The sequence below is a fragment of the Nerophis lumbriciformis genome, linkage group LG01, assembly GCF_033978685.3.
Source record: "Nerophis lumbriciformis linkage group LG01, RoL_Nlum_v2.1, whole genome shotgun sequence".
NCBI lineage: Eukaryota > Metazoa > Chordata > Actinopteri > Syngnathiformes > Syngnathidae > Nerophis > Nerophis lumbriciformis.
Genome location: NC_084548.2, coordinates 13,906,399 through 13,925,801, shown reverse-complemented (window position 1 = coordinate 13,925,801; position 19,403 = coordinate 13,906,399). Strand labels below are relative to the sequence as shown.

Genomic DNA, 19,403 nt, shown 5'->3' with positions numbered 1-19,403 from the left:
TCCAACAATTGTATGTAATAAAAGAGAATACGGAACTAGTGTAAATATTTTGTTGATATTGTTTAACTGTCAATGGTGTCTATGGATGTTGTCATTCATCCAGGTCATTGTAATCTCAGGGCATTCAATCGATCAAATGGACTGTTTGGTTTGTCGTAGAAGACGTTATCTCTCTCATCCAATAGGCTTCATCAGTTCATGCTCAGAGACTTAGATTGGTCAGATCAGCGACTGGTGACAAACCAAAAATATTTGGGGTTTTGGCACCAGCCACTAGACTAGATTAGACCAAACCAAGTCTCTGAGCTTGAACTGAGGAAGCCTACCTGGATGAGAGGCAAAACGTCTTCTAAGACAAACCAAACAGTCCAGTTGCGATCAATTGAATGCCCTGAGATCAAACTGTCAATGGCACTCACCATAAATAGATTTTGAAATCATGTTATCGGCACAGCTGATCTCATTCATGGACGATCGATATCGGACTTGGCAGCATAACCTTGATCGGAACATCCCTACTGAGCAATATCACGTGGGCTGGTTTTAAATCATATGCAATTAGTCAGAGTATTTCCAGATCCGATGAATCATTACAATAAAGTCTATAAAAACTGCTCCAGTCCAAATAGAACTGCTTCAATAATTAATTGACTATAGGCCCAGGTCCGTAATGGACGGCATAAGGGTCCAGACTTGGACTGCCAGTTAGTGATCCCTGAGTTTTGGATCTCAAATTCAACAAACCCATTGAGCACCTTATATGTCAGAGACAATGACTGATTCAATGTTGTAACAGTATATTGAAACTAAATGAAAGGTAAACACTATGTGCAAAAGCCTGCCTTGCATATTATTATTAAATGATGTGATGATGCAGCACGGTGAAGCTTGTGCTTTACAATAAGAAGGTTCTAGGTTCGATTACTGGGCTCAGGGTCTTTCTGTGTGGAGTTTGCATGTTCTCCCCAAGACTGTGTGGGTCCTTTCCAGGTACTCCAGCTTCCTCCCACCTCCAAAGACATGCACTTGGGGATAGGCTTATTGGCAACACTAAATTGGCCCTAGTGTGTGAATGTGAGTGTGAATGTTGTCTATCCGTGTTGGCCCTGCAAAGAGGTGGTGACTTGTCCAGGGTGTACCCTGCTTTCCGCCCGAGTGCAGGTGGGATAGGCTCCAGTCCCTGAAAGGGACAAGCAGCAGAAAATGGATGGCTGGGTGGATGTAATGATTGTAAAATAATAAATATGATGTAAATTATACAGTACAAATCAACCAGCTTTGTTTTAAGTAGCAGTCATTTTGACATAGAAAAATAGTGAATAGGACGGATAGCAGAATTATAAAAAAAAAAAAAAAAACATTGTAAGAGAGAACATTTGTCGTCTGCGGTGCACATTTATGTGTTGCCCATTTGGTTCTGAAATGTGCAACTCTGACAAATAAATGTACCAAAAAAAAAAAGTTCACTGTAGAGGCTGATTCTCAGGTGGATGTAAGACTCCCATTAATCAAAGTTTGTTCTAACTCATACTTGCCATTCCTCCCGGATTTTCCGGGAGACTCCCGAAATTCAGCGCCTCTCCCGAAAACCTCCCGGGACAAATATTCTCCTGAAAATCTCCCAAAATTCAGGCGGAGCTGGAGGCCACGCCCCCTCCAGCTCCATGCGGACCTGAGTGACGTGTTGACAGCCTGTTCACACGTCCGCTTTCTCACAATATAAACAGCTAATGATGGAGGGCGAGTTCTTGGTTTCTTATGTGTGTTTATTGTTAGGCAGTTTCATTAACGTCCTCCCAGCGCGGTAACAACACACAACAACAGCAGTCAAGTTTTCGTCTACCTAAAGCAGTTTGTCTGCCGTAAACAGCAATGTTGTGACACTTTTAAACAGGACAATACTGCTATCTACTGTACATGCATATGTGACCCACCCATAATGTGTCACATTTTTGTGTTGATTTATTTATTTTATTTTGTGGTTTGAATTCATTTTTGGAGCTGTCATTACACATTTATCAGTATTCACATCGGTCAGTAGGGGGCAGTAGGGCGTTTCTTCCCAATTGAATGCTATCACCTGCAGACCGGAAGTGTCTTGTCATTCTGATGAGCGCGACCAGTCTGTGAACAATTGAAACGTCCTGTGTGCTTTTTCCTCCTGTATAACAGGTTAGTTTTGGTGAATCAACTCACTGAATAATATCCATGTGATCTTTATAAGTTTAAGTACACATTCTGATGGTGGAGCCTAACTCTAAAGTGTTCGTGAGTTGTAGTTTGTATTTGTGAATGAATCCAGTGCACAGCTGCAGTAATCAATACAAAAAGGCGACGTGAGTGCGCAATGTTTATATAGGAACTTCTGATCCTAATTCAGACTCCCAAATTAGAGCTCCCGTTTTCTTATTGATTTTATAATGTATATTTGTATAATGTGTGTGTTCTGAAATAGTGACAGAGAATAGAACAAGGATGGACAATTCAACCCTTAACTCAACAATGAGTAGATGAGTGTTGTGTGTGTATATGTGTAAATAAATGATCACTGAAATTCAAGTATTTCTTTTATTTATTTATATATATATATTTATATATATTTATATATGTAATAAAATAAATATATATAGCTAGAATTCACTGAAAGTCAAGTATTTCTTATATATATATATCTTAACCACGCCCCCAACCACGCCCCCGCCCCACCCCCGACCACGCCCCCACCTCCCGAAATCGGAGGTCTCAAGGTTGGCAAGTATGTTCTAACTGTTGCACAATACTGCAAACCAGAAGCTTCAATAGATGACGAGAAAAGTATGTCTCATTGCTTAAAAAAAAAAAAAAAAAAAAAAAAAAAAAGTCATGCTTTGATATGGTGTACAATTATCCGACAAGCCAGTAATTTAATTGAACTCTCAAAACTGCTCACCATTGTGGTTTGCTTGAAGTAGATGGACTGACTAATTCAAATATGTTAAAAAGCTTGATTAAACATTACCTTTGTTCCTGTTCAATGGATAAAAAGAAGAAAAGCTGCAATATTCTGTATATCCGCTAGCTTTACAATTTGGCGTGCACCAGTAACATCTGTTTTTTTTTTTTTTTTGTTGTCTGGTCATGTATAGTTTTGTCAACTCCCAAACTAAGAATGGTGCCACACCGCTCTACCTGGCCTGCCAGGAGGGCCATTTGGAGGTGATCCAGTACCTGGTCAAAGACTGTGGAGCTGATCCACTCATAAGGGCCAATGATGGGATGACACCCCTGCATGCTGCTTCCCAGATGGGCCACAATACTGTCATTGTCTGGCTGGTATGGAATGGTCCATGTCTTATTTTGATGAAGTTATCCGAGTATTACAAGACAAAATGTATATATTAAAGTCGAGAGTTTCATGTCTTTTTCGCAACTGTTCATGCAGATGAGTTTCACAGAGATCAGCCTGATGGACAAGGATGGCGATGGGGCCACAGCCATGCACTTTGCTGCCAGTCGCGGTCATGCAAAAGTTCTCAGCTGGTTGCTGCTGCATGGCGGCGAAATAGTCACTGACAACTGGGGAGGGACCCCTCTTCATGACGCTGCAGAGAACGGCGAACTGGAGGTGAGCATTTCTCTATTACCTTTTCTTATGTAATTTTAAAGTTTACTTAAAAAACTAGTCCAGTATAGGTGTTTTAGAGTTTAACGATGCATTAATGTAACTGCAGGTCTTAAAGGGGAACATTATCACCAGACCTATGTAAGCGTCAATATATACCTTGATGTTGCAGAAAAAAGACCATATATTTTTTTAACCGATTTCCGAACTCTAAATGGGTGAATTTTGGCGAATTAAATGCCTTTCTATTATTCGCTCTCGGAGCGATGATGTCACAACGTGACGTCACATCGGGAAGCAATCCGCCATTTTCTCAAACACAGAGTCAAATCAGCTCTGTTATTTACCGTTTTTTCGACTGTTTTCCGTACCTTGGAGACATCATGCCTCGTCGGTGTGTTGTCGGAGGGTGTAACAACACGAACAGGGACGGATTCAAGTTGCACCAGTGGCCCAAAGATGCGAAAGTGGCAAGAAATTGGACGTTTGTTCCATACACTTTACCCACGAAAGCTATGCTACGACAGCGATGGCAAGAATGTGTGGATATCCTGCGACACTCAAAGCAGATGCATTTCCAACTGGACTGGACAGATCAGCTTTCAGGAAAAGAGAGCGGATGAGGGTATGTCTACAGAATATATTAATTGATGAAAACTGGGCTGTCTGCACTCTCAAAGTGCAAGTTGTTGCCAAATGTATTTCATATGCTGTAAACCTAGTTCATAGTTGTTAGTTTCCTTTAATGCCAAACAAACACATACCAATCGTTGGTTAGAAGGCGATCGCCGAATTCGTCCTCGCTTTCTCCCGTGTCGCTGGCTGTCGTGTCGTTTTCCTCGGTTTCGCTTGCATACGGTTCAAACCGATATGGCTCAATAGCTTCAGTTTCTTCTTCAATTTCGTTTTCGCTACCTGCCTCCACACGACAACCATTCGTTTCAATACATGCCTAATCTGTTGAATCGCTTAAGCCGCTGAAATCCGAGTCTGAATCCGAGCTAATGTCGCTATATCTTGCTGTTCTATCCGCAATGTTTGTTTGTATTGGCATCACTATGTGACGTCACAGGAAAATGGACGGGTGTATATAACGATGGTTAAAATCAGGCACTTTGAAGCTTTTTTTAGGGATATTGCGTGATGGGTAAAATTTTGAAAAAAACTTCGAAAAATAAAATAAGCCACTGGGAACTGATTTTTAATGGTTTAAACCCTTCTGAAATTGTGATAATGTTCCCCTTTAAGGGGAAACTGCACTTTTTTAAATTTTCCCCCATCATTCACAATACTTATGTGAGATCAGAACACACGTCTTTCTCTTTTCTGTGTGCTCTAAATAGTGAAGAACTGCTAGAAAGAGGCAGTCAACAAAGCAGGTAACAGGAAGTCATCTATTTAATCTATATAGCCCTCTATAAAACACCCAAAAATCGTCAACAGCACCTAATTTACATGCAGTGATTTGCATATTAACCAAGCTTTAGCGATCTTGTTATTGTAGGAGCTACCACCGACAATCTGCTTTTCTGGCTTAGAGACACAATGCCTTGCTTCTCACTCACAATACAATGTGATAGGACAACATTCGGTACTGACTGAGAAACAAGCACAACCATATGAACTACTACGAATAGACAACCAAATTATCGCTAAAGTATTAGCCCATGTTGTGTTTGCACGCAACGAGATCAGCCGTGTATTTTGCTGTGATATCAAGCACTGTGTGCTCCATGTATCACAAACAATATCATGGTGAATTAATCGATGGACAGTATTCTGTCGGGTGTCTTTTCCAGTTGATTTTGGTTAGATTTATACTAGTGCATGTCCACTTGTTGTAGTCTCTTAGAGCAGTGTCCTCTTCGCCAAATACACAAAGTCTTCGCATCGATGTAACAACGTGTGCAGCTGTTTCTGTCGCCACTGACTTTGCAAGCTCTACATTTACACCATAAAGTCATGCCTTTGTGGTTGATATATTTTGTATCCCTCGACAGAATTTCTATCCCCTGCTGGGGTCCTGCGGTCCAACATTTATCCCTATTTTCTTTCCCGCTCAATTTCGAAAAATTCTCCTTACATTCAGGCTTAAAAGGATAAGGTTCTGATCCTCATTTCTCCCAAAGTAGTCGCTCTCACGAATTCTGCCACAATTAGTGAGCACAGAACGTGGAACGTCGGAAGTAGCGTTTGTTGCTATACGCTCTGTGAAATCAATGCACCCAGAAAATAAGTTTTGGTATCGCTGAAAAATACTATAATTGCTACTAATCATGTGGTGTCTGCATCACATACATACTTACATGACACCAATGTTCCCTCTAAGGTGCGCGCCTGTGCAATTGCGCACTGCTCAAGCGTCCTCTGCGCACGGAAAATCTATGCCACGCACAAAATCAAATAAAAAAATAAGCGCATAACAATTTTCGACACGACAGAGAAAACAGTTTTCGTCATCATTGTTCAAATATTGTAACGTCTGTCGAGACGCTTTGAGGACATGAATTCCATCCATCACTTTACTGAGCAAAACTCTTTATTGTCGGCCATAAACACATCACCAAAACATTAGTAAAAAAAATGATATCTAGCAGAAGTGGTCATTTTCTGCAGTACAAACCAGACCAAAAGCAACTTTGTTATATCAAAAGCAGCCGCTCGCTCTTTCTCACTTGCGCTAACACATGCACATATGGCACTTAGCCAGTGATGCGTTTACAGCCACACAAAAAGTCGGACAACTCCAACACCACACATAAAGTGTCATTCCAGGTCGTTACACTATGATTTACCAATCAAATGTGTGCTTATTCTAGTGTCATTTATTAGAAATTTTAATTTATAAATATTAATCATGAAATGCTGTTAGTATATTAAATAAATACTAATACAAATATATTTTTTACAAACAGGAAGTTGCAGGTATGTACGCATGATCCCCTGCTTACATCTCATTGTGCAACATGTCAATGTTTTAATGGGAACTAAATGCAATGTCTGAAAGGGGTACAAATTACTTCCAAAGCAGGACCTCCACCCAGACAAACAATACAAGTACACAGTTCATAAAAAACTATATTTTTTGTTATTGTCATTGTTAGTGGGCCTAAACACTTATATTAGAAATGGAAATGACTGCTGTCATTTGATTATAATAAAAAGAGAATGTTGTCTGTCTATCTGTGTTGGCACTGCGATGAGGTGGGGACTTGTCCAGGGTGTACCACGCCTTCCGCCCGAATGCAGCTGAGATAGGCTCCAGCGACCCCGAAAGGGACAAGCGGTAGAAAATGGATGGATGGATAGAGATTGAACTTGTTATTTAGTCAGGTTTGGGACAGGTGTGCTGCTGGTGTAGCCACAGTGTGCACGTCTGATGTTGCTCACATGGGCTCCACTGAATGCTCAGGGAGTTTTTGCGTTTGCTCACACACATGAAAAATTAGAGGGAACATTGCTTACATGTATATAAAAAGTTGTTTTTAGGATGTTTGTAGAGGGCTTCATATGTCAATTCTCATGACCTGCATTGGTAGCCACCTCTTGCTGGCAGCTTTTGCACTATTTTAGAACGCACAGAAAAGAGACTAATCCGTGTTATTGTCTCACATAAGTATTGTGGATAATGGGAACAATTCCAAATAAAGTGCAGTTTCCATTTATCAGTAGGCTAGACTATTGTAATGGTCTCCTTGCAGGTCTTCCCAAAAAAAACTGTCAGGCAGCTACAGCTTGTTCAGAACACTGCTGCTAGAGTTCTAACAAAGACCAAAAAATGTGAGCACATTACACCAATTCTTAAATCCTTACATTAGCTCCCTGTACATCAGAGAATTGATTTCAAAATCCTCCTGCTCACATATAAATCACTACATGGTCTAGGGCCGAAGTATATCACTGATATGCTCCCACTATATAATCCCTCTAGATCAGTGGTTCTCAACCTTTTTTTCAGTGATGTACCCCCTGTGAACATTTTTTTAATTCAAGTACCCCCTAATCAGAGCAAAGCATTCTTGGTTGAAAAAAAGAGATAAAGAAGTAAAATACAGCACTATGTCATCAGTTTCTGATTTATTAAATTGTATAACAGTGCAAAATATTGCTCATTTGTTGTGGTCTTTCTGGAATTATTTGGAAAAAAAGATATAAAAATAACTACAAACTTGTTGAAAAATAAACAAGTGATTCAATTATGAATAAAGATTTATACACATAAAAGTAATCATCAACTTAAAGTGCCCTCTTTGGGGATTGTAATAGAGATCCATCTGGATTCATGAACTTAATTCTACACATTTCTTCACAAAAAAAGAAATCTTTAACATCAATATTTATGGAACATGTCCACAAAAAATCTAGCTGTCAACACTGAATATTGCATTGTTGCATTTCTTTTCACAGTTCTTTTTGACAGACAAAAATCTCACGTACCCCTTGGCATACCTTCAAGTACCCCCAGGGGTACGCGTACTCCCATTTGAAAACCACTTCTCTAGATCACTAAGATCTTCTGAGACCAATCTGTTAGCGGTTCCCAGAGTAAACTCAATTCAAGGGAGAGCATCATTCAGTCACTATGCAACAAATAGCTGGAATAAACTTCCTGAAGAGGTCAGACTTTCCCCAACTCTGACTACTTTTAAAACTAGACTGAAAACTTTTATGTTCACCTTAGCTTTCAGCTAAATCGTTTAATCTTTGAACTTTTAACGTCCGCACTGTTTTTATTTTTATTGTCTGCATTTTAATTTTGCTTTTATTTTCTTTCATTTCACTTTGTTGTCTGTGAAGCACTTTGAGTCTGCCTTGTGTATGAAAAGTGCTATACAAATAAAGCTGCCTTGCCTTGCCTTATCGAATAATACTGTAGGACGGTAATGTTTTCAGCTTTATGTTCTTCGTTATTTTCATTGATGGATTTATGTTTGAAGCCACCTGTCAATCATATAGCTGCTCATGGAAAAAAGGCTTTACATGTGTACTGAACTAACACATGGCTTATGTCCCTTCTTAGTGCTGTCAGATCCTGGTGGTCAATGGGGTGGATCTGGGCATCAGCGATCAGGATGGTTTCACAGGGGCTGACCTGGCTGAATACAACGGACACTTTCAGTGTGCCAAGTATTTGCGCACTGTTGAGAATATGGTGAGAAACACTATATACTTGTGATTTCCCTTACTGCCTTAAACAGCATGTCCTTTACATAGTGTTTTGATAACATAAAATAACTTTAATGGGTGCTTAGCATGATACAGCAAGGATTGTATCGTAATGCAACAGTTTATCTATTGTAGATCCTGGACTACATGTCGTATTCCACAGTGAATTCCCACTAACAATGCCTGGCATTCTACCCCTCAAGCCTGTCTATGTGTTCTATGTGTACAAGTCGCAACAAGGCAACACACAATTTGTTTTCCCTATTTCCAAACAGGGAACATTCAATCGCGACACATTCACAAATAATCGACAAAACAAATTATCATTTCTTTAGCACTAACGTGCCATGACCTAACATTTTCAGAAATGACAAGTAAATAAATGTATAAATGTATCCACCAGGGCCAAAATTTAGCATTAGAAAACACATGACTCTGCACCAGTGACGTGCCGTCACTAGAGGCCTCACCTGCCATCATGGAAAGAATAAAAATGTAAAAAGAAAACAAATTCATTAAATTGTTATATGTATTCAGTGATTATATTATAAAGTTATTTTCCATTTAACTTCACCAGTTTTCGATTATTTTTGTTCAAAATCGCTGAATTTTCACATTTGCCGTTCAAATACTGAGAAGAGACGGTGCGGTGATCAGCAGCCAGTTGAGGCACGTCACTCAGTTGTGCCTCACCATGGATTGCAGACTCGGCTAACTGCTGGCCTGCTGTGCAGTGAGACCGTATTGCTATATGAACTATATTATACATTTCCATAGTTTAGTTAGCTGAGGTATATAATGTACAGTGTATTTTGTCAACAACTGTATGTGTGTAACGTATTTCTTGTGCTGAGCAATCATAAAACTGCTGCGAAGACGCACTGTGTGAGGCTCGCAGTAATCCCGCCTCCTGGTGCCGGTTAATGCACCCCCCGACGGAAGCGCCACACCAACCAAAGCCCACACCCAAACCGTCCACGTGCAAGACCGAATCCACCCAATAAAAGTCACTTAACAAGAAGCCAAAAAGTGCAAAAACAACAACGCTCGCGCCGGAGGAGCCGTGAACGACTGCAGGGACACAACATTAGGTACACCTGCAGACTGCAGCACGGATTTCATATTTCATTCATTCACAACTCCTCCAACATGAACACCACTGTTCCCGCACTTATAAGTAAAGGTAAGACCATAATAACGTTTTTTTAATTAAATGTGCTTTTTTGTGTGCTACAATTTGTATGTGTAAAGTTAAAGTTAAGTTAAAGTACCAATGATTGTCACACACACACTAGGTGTGGTGAAATTTGTCCTCTGCATTTGACCCATCCCTTGATCACCCCCTGGGAGGTGAGGGGAGCAGTGGGCAGCAGCGGCGCCGCGCCCGGGAATAATTTTTGGTGATTTAACCCCCAATTCCAACCCTTGATGCTGAGTGCCAAGCAGGGAAGAATGCTGGTATGAGCTTTTAAACACAACTCGTTAACTGCTGCCAATCAAATGGTGAATAAGATACTCTTTAGGGTTCATATGTTTGTAAATCTGACTGTGATGAAGTCAGTGCCTCACCAGCCATCAACCTCACCGCACGTCACTGCTCTGCACAATGCACTAACAAAGTAATAGTCACTAAGCCAACATGTCCACAATGTCACAGCTAATAACCAGAGCAATTAACATGCTCTGACTTTGATACTTTAGTTTAAACCCACTGAAACCCCCAAGTGGCCAGTATAATAATAACTCCTCTGCAATTAAGTTTGTGGGAAACATATTCACACTCATGTGCCCAGGGCCATCAAGGGACATTCAGCCAAGTGATTGTGTGATGTGGGAAAAGCAGAGAGTTCCCAAGAGTCTTTTTGAACAATTGTGAGAGGTTTCATTAGTGTGGAGTAATTAAATTCACAATCTGAATATGGGATATTTTTTAAAAAAGTAGGTCACTTGAACACACCTGTATGATTAAAGCATATGGGTACAGTTAGTGGTGGGAATGGCGCAGTAACTGGTCATATATTATTATTCAAATTTAAGATTTTTTGTGTTATCTATTTTGTAATCATCTATACCAGGGGTCGGCAACCCAAAATGTTGAAAGAGCCATATTGGACCAAAAATACAAAAACAAATCTGTCTGGAGCCGCAACAAATTAAAAGCCATATTACATACAGATAGTGTGTCATGAGATATACATTGAATTGAGATGACTTAAAGTAAACTAAATGACCTCAAATAAAGCTACAAATGAGGCATAATGATGCAATATGTACATATAGCTAGCCTAAATAGCATGTTAGCATAGATTAGCTTGCAGTCTTGCAGTGACCAAATATGTCTGATTAGCACTCCACACAAGTCAATAACATCAACAAAACTCACCTTTGTGCATTCATGCACAACGTTAAAAGTTTGGTGGACAAAATGAGACAGAAAAAGAAGTGGCATAAAACACGTCCTCGAAAGTCGGAGAAAGTTATTCATGTAAACAAACTACGGTGAGTTCAAGGACCGCCAAAATTAGTAGGACAAAACGGCGCTCGCCAAATACTTGAGTCAGTGAAGCATGTTTAATATAAACAATGTGCTTTATAACAATTAGGGAGGTTTGTGTCATGTTTGTCCTTCTACAGAAACCATATTAAAACAAAAAATATATTTTTTTTCCCCTCATCTTTTTCCATTTTTCATACATTTTTGAAAAAGCTCCAGAGAGCCACTCAGGCGGCGCTAAAGAGCCGCATGCGGCTCTAGAGCCGCGGGTTGCCGACCCCTGATCTATACACTCAAATAAAATGTAAATGAAGAAGGAAAAACGTGTATAGTATACATTATAGGTAAAAAATGTTGAACAAAAAATGTCTCCAGTATTAGGCTATCTTTTATGAGTTTGCTTCTATAGTAAACACTAGTACAAAATATTTGAAATAAAACAATCAAAATGTGATGGCAATGTAACTTTTAGCATTAATTTTAGAGGTTCACAAAAAACACAACATTTACTACTTAAAAGGAGTCATATTCCAAATGTTTTTCTACATTTAAAACACTTCCTTGTGGTCTACAAAACATGTAATTATGGTTCTTTTGTCAAAATTTTGCATAGATTATGTTTTACAGACCATTTTCAAGCTGCTTACTGACCGTCTCTTCAGGATGCGCAGTTTTGTGGGCGGTCTCATTTACATGCCTCCACATCGACTGCGTCTTCTCCGTCAGCCGTGTTGTAGTTTTTAGCGCTTCCATACCGAATCTACTGACAGATATAAGTTCGAACTATACGTTACTTTGTATTAGAAATAACAACAGTGCATGTGCATGTATGAGCCATTCAGAGCCACAACAAGAGGACAGAGAAATAAAACAAACTTATTGACTACAACGTCGGACACGTGCAAAGCTTTTCGGCCAAAACTTTACCATATATGGAGATATCTGCTGACATCCCCAATGGAAATAATGTCACACATCAGGCAAATTCCAAACAAATTCTTCAGATGCTAAATGAAGGAAGGCAAGATTGTTTTATAAATATGTCCGCCATGCCAAGGTTTGATTTCAACATTTCTGGACGCATCCCAAATACCATATTTTTACGACTATGAGGTGCACTTAAAATCATTACTGTATTTTTCGGAGTATAAGTCGCACCTGCCGAAAATGCATAATAAAGAAGGAAAAAAACATATATAAATCGCACTGGAGCCCGGCCAAACTATGAAAAAAACTGCGACTTATAGTCCGAAAAATACGTAATTTTCTCAAAAATCGACAGTGCGCCTTATAGCCCAGTGCGCCTAATGTACTGAAAAATGTGACCAGTAGATGGCAGTCACACATAAAAGATACGTGCAGACTGCAAGATGACGACAGAAAACGACACCAACATTTTAAGTGTTCCATTGAGACAATAGAACATTACACACTGTCAAAATGTTTTAGTACGACTTTGGTAAGCTATGAAGCGGCAACGCTTGATGGATTGTCAGAGCACTACGGCTACTCTAGTCAGACGACTGTCCTTTAACCCAGTGTTTTTCAACCACTGTGCCGCGGCACACTAGTGTACCGTGGGATATTGTTTGGTGTGCCGTGGTAAATTATGTAATTTCACCTAATTGAGTTAAAAATATTATTTGCAAACCAGTAATTATTTGTGATGTCTAGAGATCGGCAGAGTAACCGTGTAATACTCTTCCATATCAATAGGCGGCAGCAGGTAGCTAATTGCTTTGTAGACGTCAGGAACATGATGTGTCGTGATCACAATATGCAGGCGACAGTGGGAGGCAGCGTGAAGGTAAAAAGGTGTCTAATGCTTAAACCAAAAATAAACAAAAGGCATTGAAGCTTAGGGGTGGCTACGCAAAACGAAAATAAAACTGAACTGGCTGCAAAGTAAACAAAAACAGAATGCTGGACGACAGCAAAGACTTACAGCGTGTGGCGCAGCAGACGGCGTCCACAAAGTACATCTCTACATGACATGACATTCAACAACAAATTAGGAGCGCCAGACAAGAACTAAACCACTACACACAGGAAAACACCAAAATACTCCAAATAAGTCACAGCGTGATGTGACAGGTGGTGACAGTACACCTACTTTGAGACGAGCTACAGTGCATGGTTGGTTATGGTTAGAATTTTTATCCAACAATTGCGAGAACAACTTTTCACTGTCTATATCGGGTGCTGAGTTAAAAAATTTTTATGTTTTTTGCTGGTGGTGTGCCTTGGGATTTTTTCAATGAAAAAATGTGCCTCGGCTCAGAAAAGGTTAAAAAACACTGCTTTAACCTATGGTATGGTGTGGTGTATTATGGTGTGTCTATAAGGACCGCAAAATGGCACCCATTAGCAGACATTATCTGGCGTTTTCATTCGCAATATTATGCAAAACCCACTTTTCTTACCTTCTGGTACTTGCTGATGTGTGTTTGGAATCTGGATAAGTCATGAACATTTGTACGTGTCCGCCATTGTAGTCCGTGGAGACGCCGTAATCCAGGGGTGTCAAACTCAAGTACAGAGTGGGCCAAAATTTTAAACTTAACAAAGCCGCGGGCCAAGGTTGAACAAATGAACCTTTTAGTAGGGACCCAAACAAGTTTTGCATTGAATATTGAACAAGCAAGGCTTATATAACTTTATAGTGAAATGCAAAATCGAGTTTCAAATAATGATAATAATTAAAAAATATCAATGGCATATCAAATAAAATGTAGATAAAAATTTAATTCCTCTTTTCTATTTGCAGCCTTCTGAGGTAAATATCAAAATAAACGTTTTCCACAGGCTAGTAATACATTTGAAAATAAAATAACAATAATGAATGAATCAAACATTCAAGCCTTGAAGTAGCAAGAGAAAGTGCATGAATAAAACGTTAATTATTGCTCAGTTTGCTACACTGATTTGCTTTAACACAGTTATACAAGCAACGCTTATATAACTTAATAGTGCAAAATCAACTTTCAAAAAACGAACGTAAAAACACCAATGGTATATTAAGTAAAATTTAAATAAAAATGTAATGACTCTTTTCTATTTGCAGCCTTCTGAGGTAAATATCAACATCAACTTGGTGGGCGGGGGCGGAGTTTGGTGGTAGCGGGGGTGTTTATTGTAGCGTCCCGGAAGAGTTAGCGCTGCAAGGGGTTCTGGGTATTTGTTCTGTTGTGTTTATGTTGTGCTACGGTGCGGATGTTCTCCCGAAATGTGTTTGTCATTCTTGTTTGGTGTGTGTTCACAGAGTGGCGCATATTTGTAACAGTGTTAAAGTTGTTTATACGGCCACCCTCAGTGTGACCTGTATGGCCGTTGACCAAGTATGGCTTGCATTCACTTGTGTGTGTGTAAAAGCCGCATATATTATGTGACTGGGCCGGCACGCAGTTTGTATGGAGGGAAAGCGGACGTGGCGACAGGTTGTAGAGGACGTTGAAGGCAGTGTCTTTAAGGCACGCCCCCAATAATGTTGTCCGGGTGGAAATCGGGAGAAATTCGGGAGAATGGTTGCCCCGGGAGATTTTCAGGAGGGGCACTGAAATTTGGGAGTCTCCCGGGAAAATCGGGAGGGATGGCAAGTATGAGTATTAACGGTGAATTTTATAATATACAATTTTATACAGCTCTGTATCGTTCAGGTGTACCAAATGTTGTGACCGGGAAAATCTAAATAATGCTTATAAAGTTTATTTTGAACGTCTCTGGGGACAAATAGCGGTGACGTTCATCTCCTAGATATATTTTTAACATTGTACATTTTTTAAACATAAACTATGATACTTTTAGAGAGGGTAGGACGTGGTTTCATTTGCAATCTGGGAATGCCTCCACAAACATGCAAGTAGGTTATAAATGTGACTCTGGAGCAAAAGTTATCCAAAATCTACACCAAAGCATATCCAAAACATAGAAAGTGTTAAATGTAGATTGAAGTCATCATTGATCCCCTTTTTAAAAAATGGCAGGCAAATGAACATGTTAATTTTTGGGGTTCTTGAATAATTGGCTCACTTTGTTAATGCAAGAACTTGTGATACATACGTATATTTCTGGACCAACTTCATATTAAATAACTTATGCTGCTGATGTCATTTCAGAAAATAACATTTGCATACATAATCTGCATCTTTTAACAGAGTGTGGAGCATCGTGTTTTGTCTCGGGACCCCTCACTAGACCTCGAGTACAAGCAACCAGAAAACAAGCAGCCAGATTCCGGCCTCTCTTCCCCAAACACCACAATGCCCCCCGTCAGCCAAGCAGCACCCTTTGATATTAGTTCCCCATCCAGCTCCTTGTCCAACTACGACTCAGCCAACTCCAGCCAGTCCAGCACCGGGGAGAAGAGGAGCAGCTTAACATTGTCCCGGGGCCCACAGCTGAACACAGTGGCAAACACAGGTCTCTTTTTATACTAAAACTAATTCTAATCTACTTGCCTTTCATCTCCAACTTCTTCAAGGGTTGTCTAAGATGAATTTGAAATCTTTTAAAAGTATGCTCCGCTTAGTGCTGATAGTCTAGTAGTTAAATTAGCATTTTAATCAGAAAATTAAGACTGAGATGAAGCCTATGCGTATGTTCTTTTATGAAGGCATCAACTTGAAGAAGTGTGTAGTACTATACTAGCAGTAGTAGCAATACTGGTGCTGCTCTCTAGTGGCCAAATAGCAGATTGTTTTGTCAGGTAAGACTTGAGAGGCAGTGTTCTGATTGTTTCAGTCAATAGTGTTCTGCTAGCATAGAAGCATATAAATTAAAATAGAGCTGTATGTGCTTGGCTTGTAAATACATAGCTAAATTGGTGGTTCTCTTTGTTTTAGGCGCATCACAGACAGCCATTTCTGATATGCAGGCATACATGGACATGCTAAACCCAGACTTGGATCCCGACAGGCCCAAGAAAGGTCACTCTGATTCTGATCCAGAGCTACCGCCTCCACCCACATATCCACCCCCGCCTCCACCGCATTCCCCCCCGCTTCCTCCTCCGCCTCCGGGCTATCCAGCACCGAAGCCCCCCCAGGAACCGTCGTCGGCTGAGTTTCTGAAGGTGAAGAGCAACTTGCGCCACGTGGACGACAACGGCAAAAAGACGGAGGTAAGGACCACACCATATGGACTTAAGTATCATTATTTAAATTTCATTATTATTCTATAGGACAGGGGTAGGGAACCTATGGCTCTAGAGCCAGATGTGGCTCTTTTGATGACTGCATCTGGCTCTCAGATCAATCTTAGCTGACATTACTTAACAGGATAAGTACTGTATAATTCCGCTGGTAATCACAGTGTTAAAAATAACGTTCAAAACATAAAACATTCTCATGCATTTTAATACAGCCATCCGTTTTCTACCGCACCTGTTCAAGAAGGAAACTAACAACTATGAACTAGGTTTACAGCATATGAAATACATTTGGCAACAACATGCACTTTGAGAGTGCAGGCAGCCCAGTTTTCATCAATTAATATATTCTGTAGACATACCCTCATCCGCTCTCTTTTCCTGAAAGCTGATCTGTCCAGTTTTGGAGTTAATGTCAGCAGGCCAGGGAAGCTAGGGTCGATATTCTTCTCTTGATCATCTTCGGTGGCATAAGGGACGGTGTGAGCCAAGACATCCAGGGGGTTTAGCTCGCTCGTCTGCGGGAACAAACTGCCGCCATTGCTTGCCGTGCTACCGAGGTCCTTTGTCCCTGAATTGCTCACACACTCCGGCAGATTCAATGGGGGTCTGGCAGCAGATTTCTTTGACTTTATCGTTGGAAATGCATCTGCTTTGAGTGTCGCAGGATATCCACACATTTTTGCCATCTCTGTCGTAGCATAGCTTTCGTTGGTAAAGTGTGCGGAACAAACGTCCAATTTCTTGCCACTTTCGCATCTTTCGGCCACTGGTGCAACTTGAATCCGTCCCTGTTCGTGTTGTTACACTCTCCGACAACACACCGACGAGGCATTATGTCTCCAAGGTACGGAAAACAGTCGAAATAAACGGAAAATAACAGAGCTGATTTGACTCGGTGTTTGTAATGTGTTTGAGAAAATGGCGGATTGCTTCCCGATGTGACGTCACGTTGTGATGTCATCGCTCCGAGAGCGAATAATAGAAAGGCGTTTAGTTTAATTCGCCAAAATTCACCCATTTAGAGTTCGGAAATCGGTTAAAAAAATATATGGTTTCTTTTCTGCAACATCAAGCTATATATTGACGCTTACATAGGTCTGGTGATAATGTTCCCCTTTAATGGTAAGAAGTATTTTATTTTTTATTGGTTAGCTTCTGAATAACAATGTTATTAAAAAATAATGAGAGACTTATTATACCGTATTTTCCGCACTACAAGCCGCGCCTAAAAACCACAAATTTTCTCAAAAGCTGACAGTGCGGCTTATAACCCGGTGCGCCTTATATATGGATTAATATTAATATTCATTTTCATAAAGTTTAGGTCTCGCAACTACGGTAAACAGCCGCCATCTTTTTTCCCCGTAGAAGAGGAAGCGCTTCTTCTTCTATGGTAAGCAACCGCCAAGGTAAGCACCCGCCCCCATAGAAGAGGAAGCGCTTCTTCTTCTACTGTAAGCAACCACCCGCCCCCGTAGAAGAAGAAGCCCCCGGATATTGCGTTTCATTTCATTTGTGTGTTTACATCTGTAAAGACCACAAAATGGCTCCTATTAAGAGACACGCGTACAACGCAGAATTCAAACTCAAGGCAATAAGTCACGCAGTAGAACACGGAAATAGAGCAGCAGCGAGAGAATTGAACATAAATGAATCAATGGTGCGTAGGTAGAGGAAGCAACAAGATGACCTGCGCCACTAAGACAGGGAGACAGCGCCGGACGACATACGCCAACATCTGCCAGTGGATTGTAAATGCCTGGCGGATATATCGGTCTCAACTGTGGTCCGAGCTTTCCGGAAGGCAGGATTCACGGAACTGCTGGACAACAACAGCGACATTGACTCTGATGACTTCGACGAGACGGAGCCGGCCATTTTGGATGCCGTATTCGCCCAACTTTTTAATTCAGACACTGAAGAAGAATTCAAGGGATTTATGGATGAGGAATAATTTCAGAAAGTGAGCTTTAAATCTTTATTTTGTGTGTTGTGTGACATTAACGTTCGAGCAACGTTGAGTTATTGATGTTACTATTGCTCTGCACTAATTTGAGTGTTACTATTTTTGTGATTGCACATTTGCACATTACATTTTGGGGGTGAACAGAGTTGTTAGAACGCTGGTTTGTAATATATTATTAAAGTTTGACTGACCTATCTGACTGTTTTTTTGACATTCCCTTTAGCGCAGCGTAGGCGCGGCTTATAACCCGGGGCGGCTTATAGGTGGACAAAGTTTTGAAATATGCCATTCATTGAAGGTGCGGCTAATAACCCGGGGCGGCTTATAGTGCGGAAAATACGGTACTCTAAAAATGTTGGTTTTACTTAAAAATGCACGCATTTAGTTGTATTCAGTGTTAAAACAAAAATATTATATGGCTCTCACGGAATTACCTTTTAAAATATTTGGCTTTCATGGCTCTCTAAGCCGAAAAGGTTCCCGACCCCTGCTATAGGAACTAAACATTGGATGATTATGGACTGATAGAAGTCACTAATGGTGGACCTGAGAGAGGACCTGGTGACTCACCATCACATTGATTAATAGCTAGCAATGTAGCTCGAAAGTTACGGGCGGTTTTTGATGAAACTTTCAGGAAATGTCAGAAGTGGGATAAGGAACAAGTGAAGGCCACCTACTCAGTGGCCTAGTAGTTAGAGTGTCCGCCCTGAGATTGGTAGGTTGTGAGTTCAAACCCCGGCCGAGTCATACCAAAGACTATAAAAATGGGACCCATTACCTCCCTGCTTGGCACTCAGCATCAAGGGTTGGAATTGGGGGTTGAATCACCAAAAATGATTCCCGGGCGCGGCCACCGCTGCTGCCCACTGCTTCCCTCACCTCCCAGGCGGTGAACAAGGGGATGGGTCAAATGCAGAGGACAAATTTCACCACACCTAGTGTCAATCATTGGTACTTTAATTAATTAAGTTCTCTGTGTGTGTGTATGCCAGCGTTCCCCACCTCTACCCACAGAGACAAAAGA

The 19,403-nt window shown here is 40.6% G+C and overlaps 1 protein-coding gene across 5 annotated transcripts in view; it reads left to right on the top strand.

The window, feature by feature from the left end:
• The window catches only part of espn (espin), a 101,761-nt gene that overhangs the window by 42,289 nt on the left and 40,069 nt on the right, over positions 1 to 19,403 (top strand). For all 5 annotated transcript variants that reach the window (XM_072912863.1, XM_072912868.1, XM_061975626.1 and 2 more), the window contains exons 3-7: positions 3,126 to 3,312; positions 3,422 to 3,604; positions 8,622 to 8,753; positions 15,416 to 15,680; positions 16,103 to 16,380. In XM_072912863.1, the coding sequence (XP_072768964.1) occupies positions 3,126 to 3,312; positions 3,422 to 3,604; positions 8,622 to 8,753; positions 15,416 to 15,680; positions 16,103 to 16,380 (1,045 nt within the window). The remainder of the gene's footprint in view (positions 1 to 3,125; positions 3,313 to 3,421; positions 3,605 to 8,621; positions 8,754 to 15,415; positions 15,681 to 16,102; positions 16,381 to 19,403) is intronic.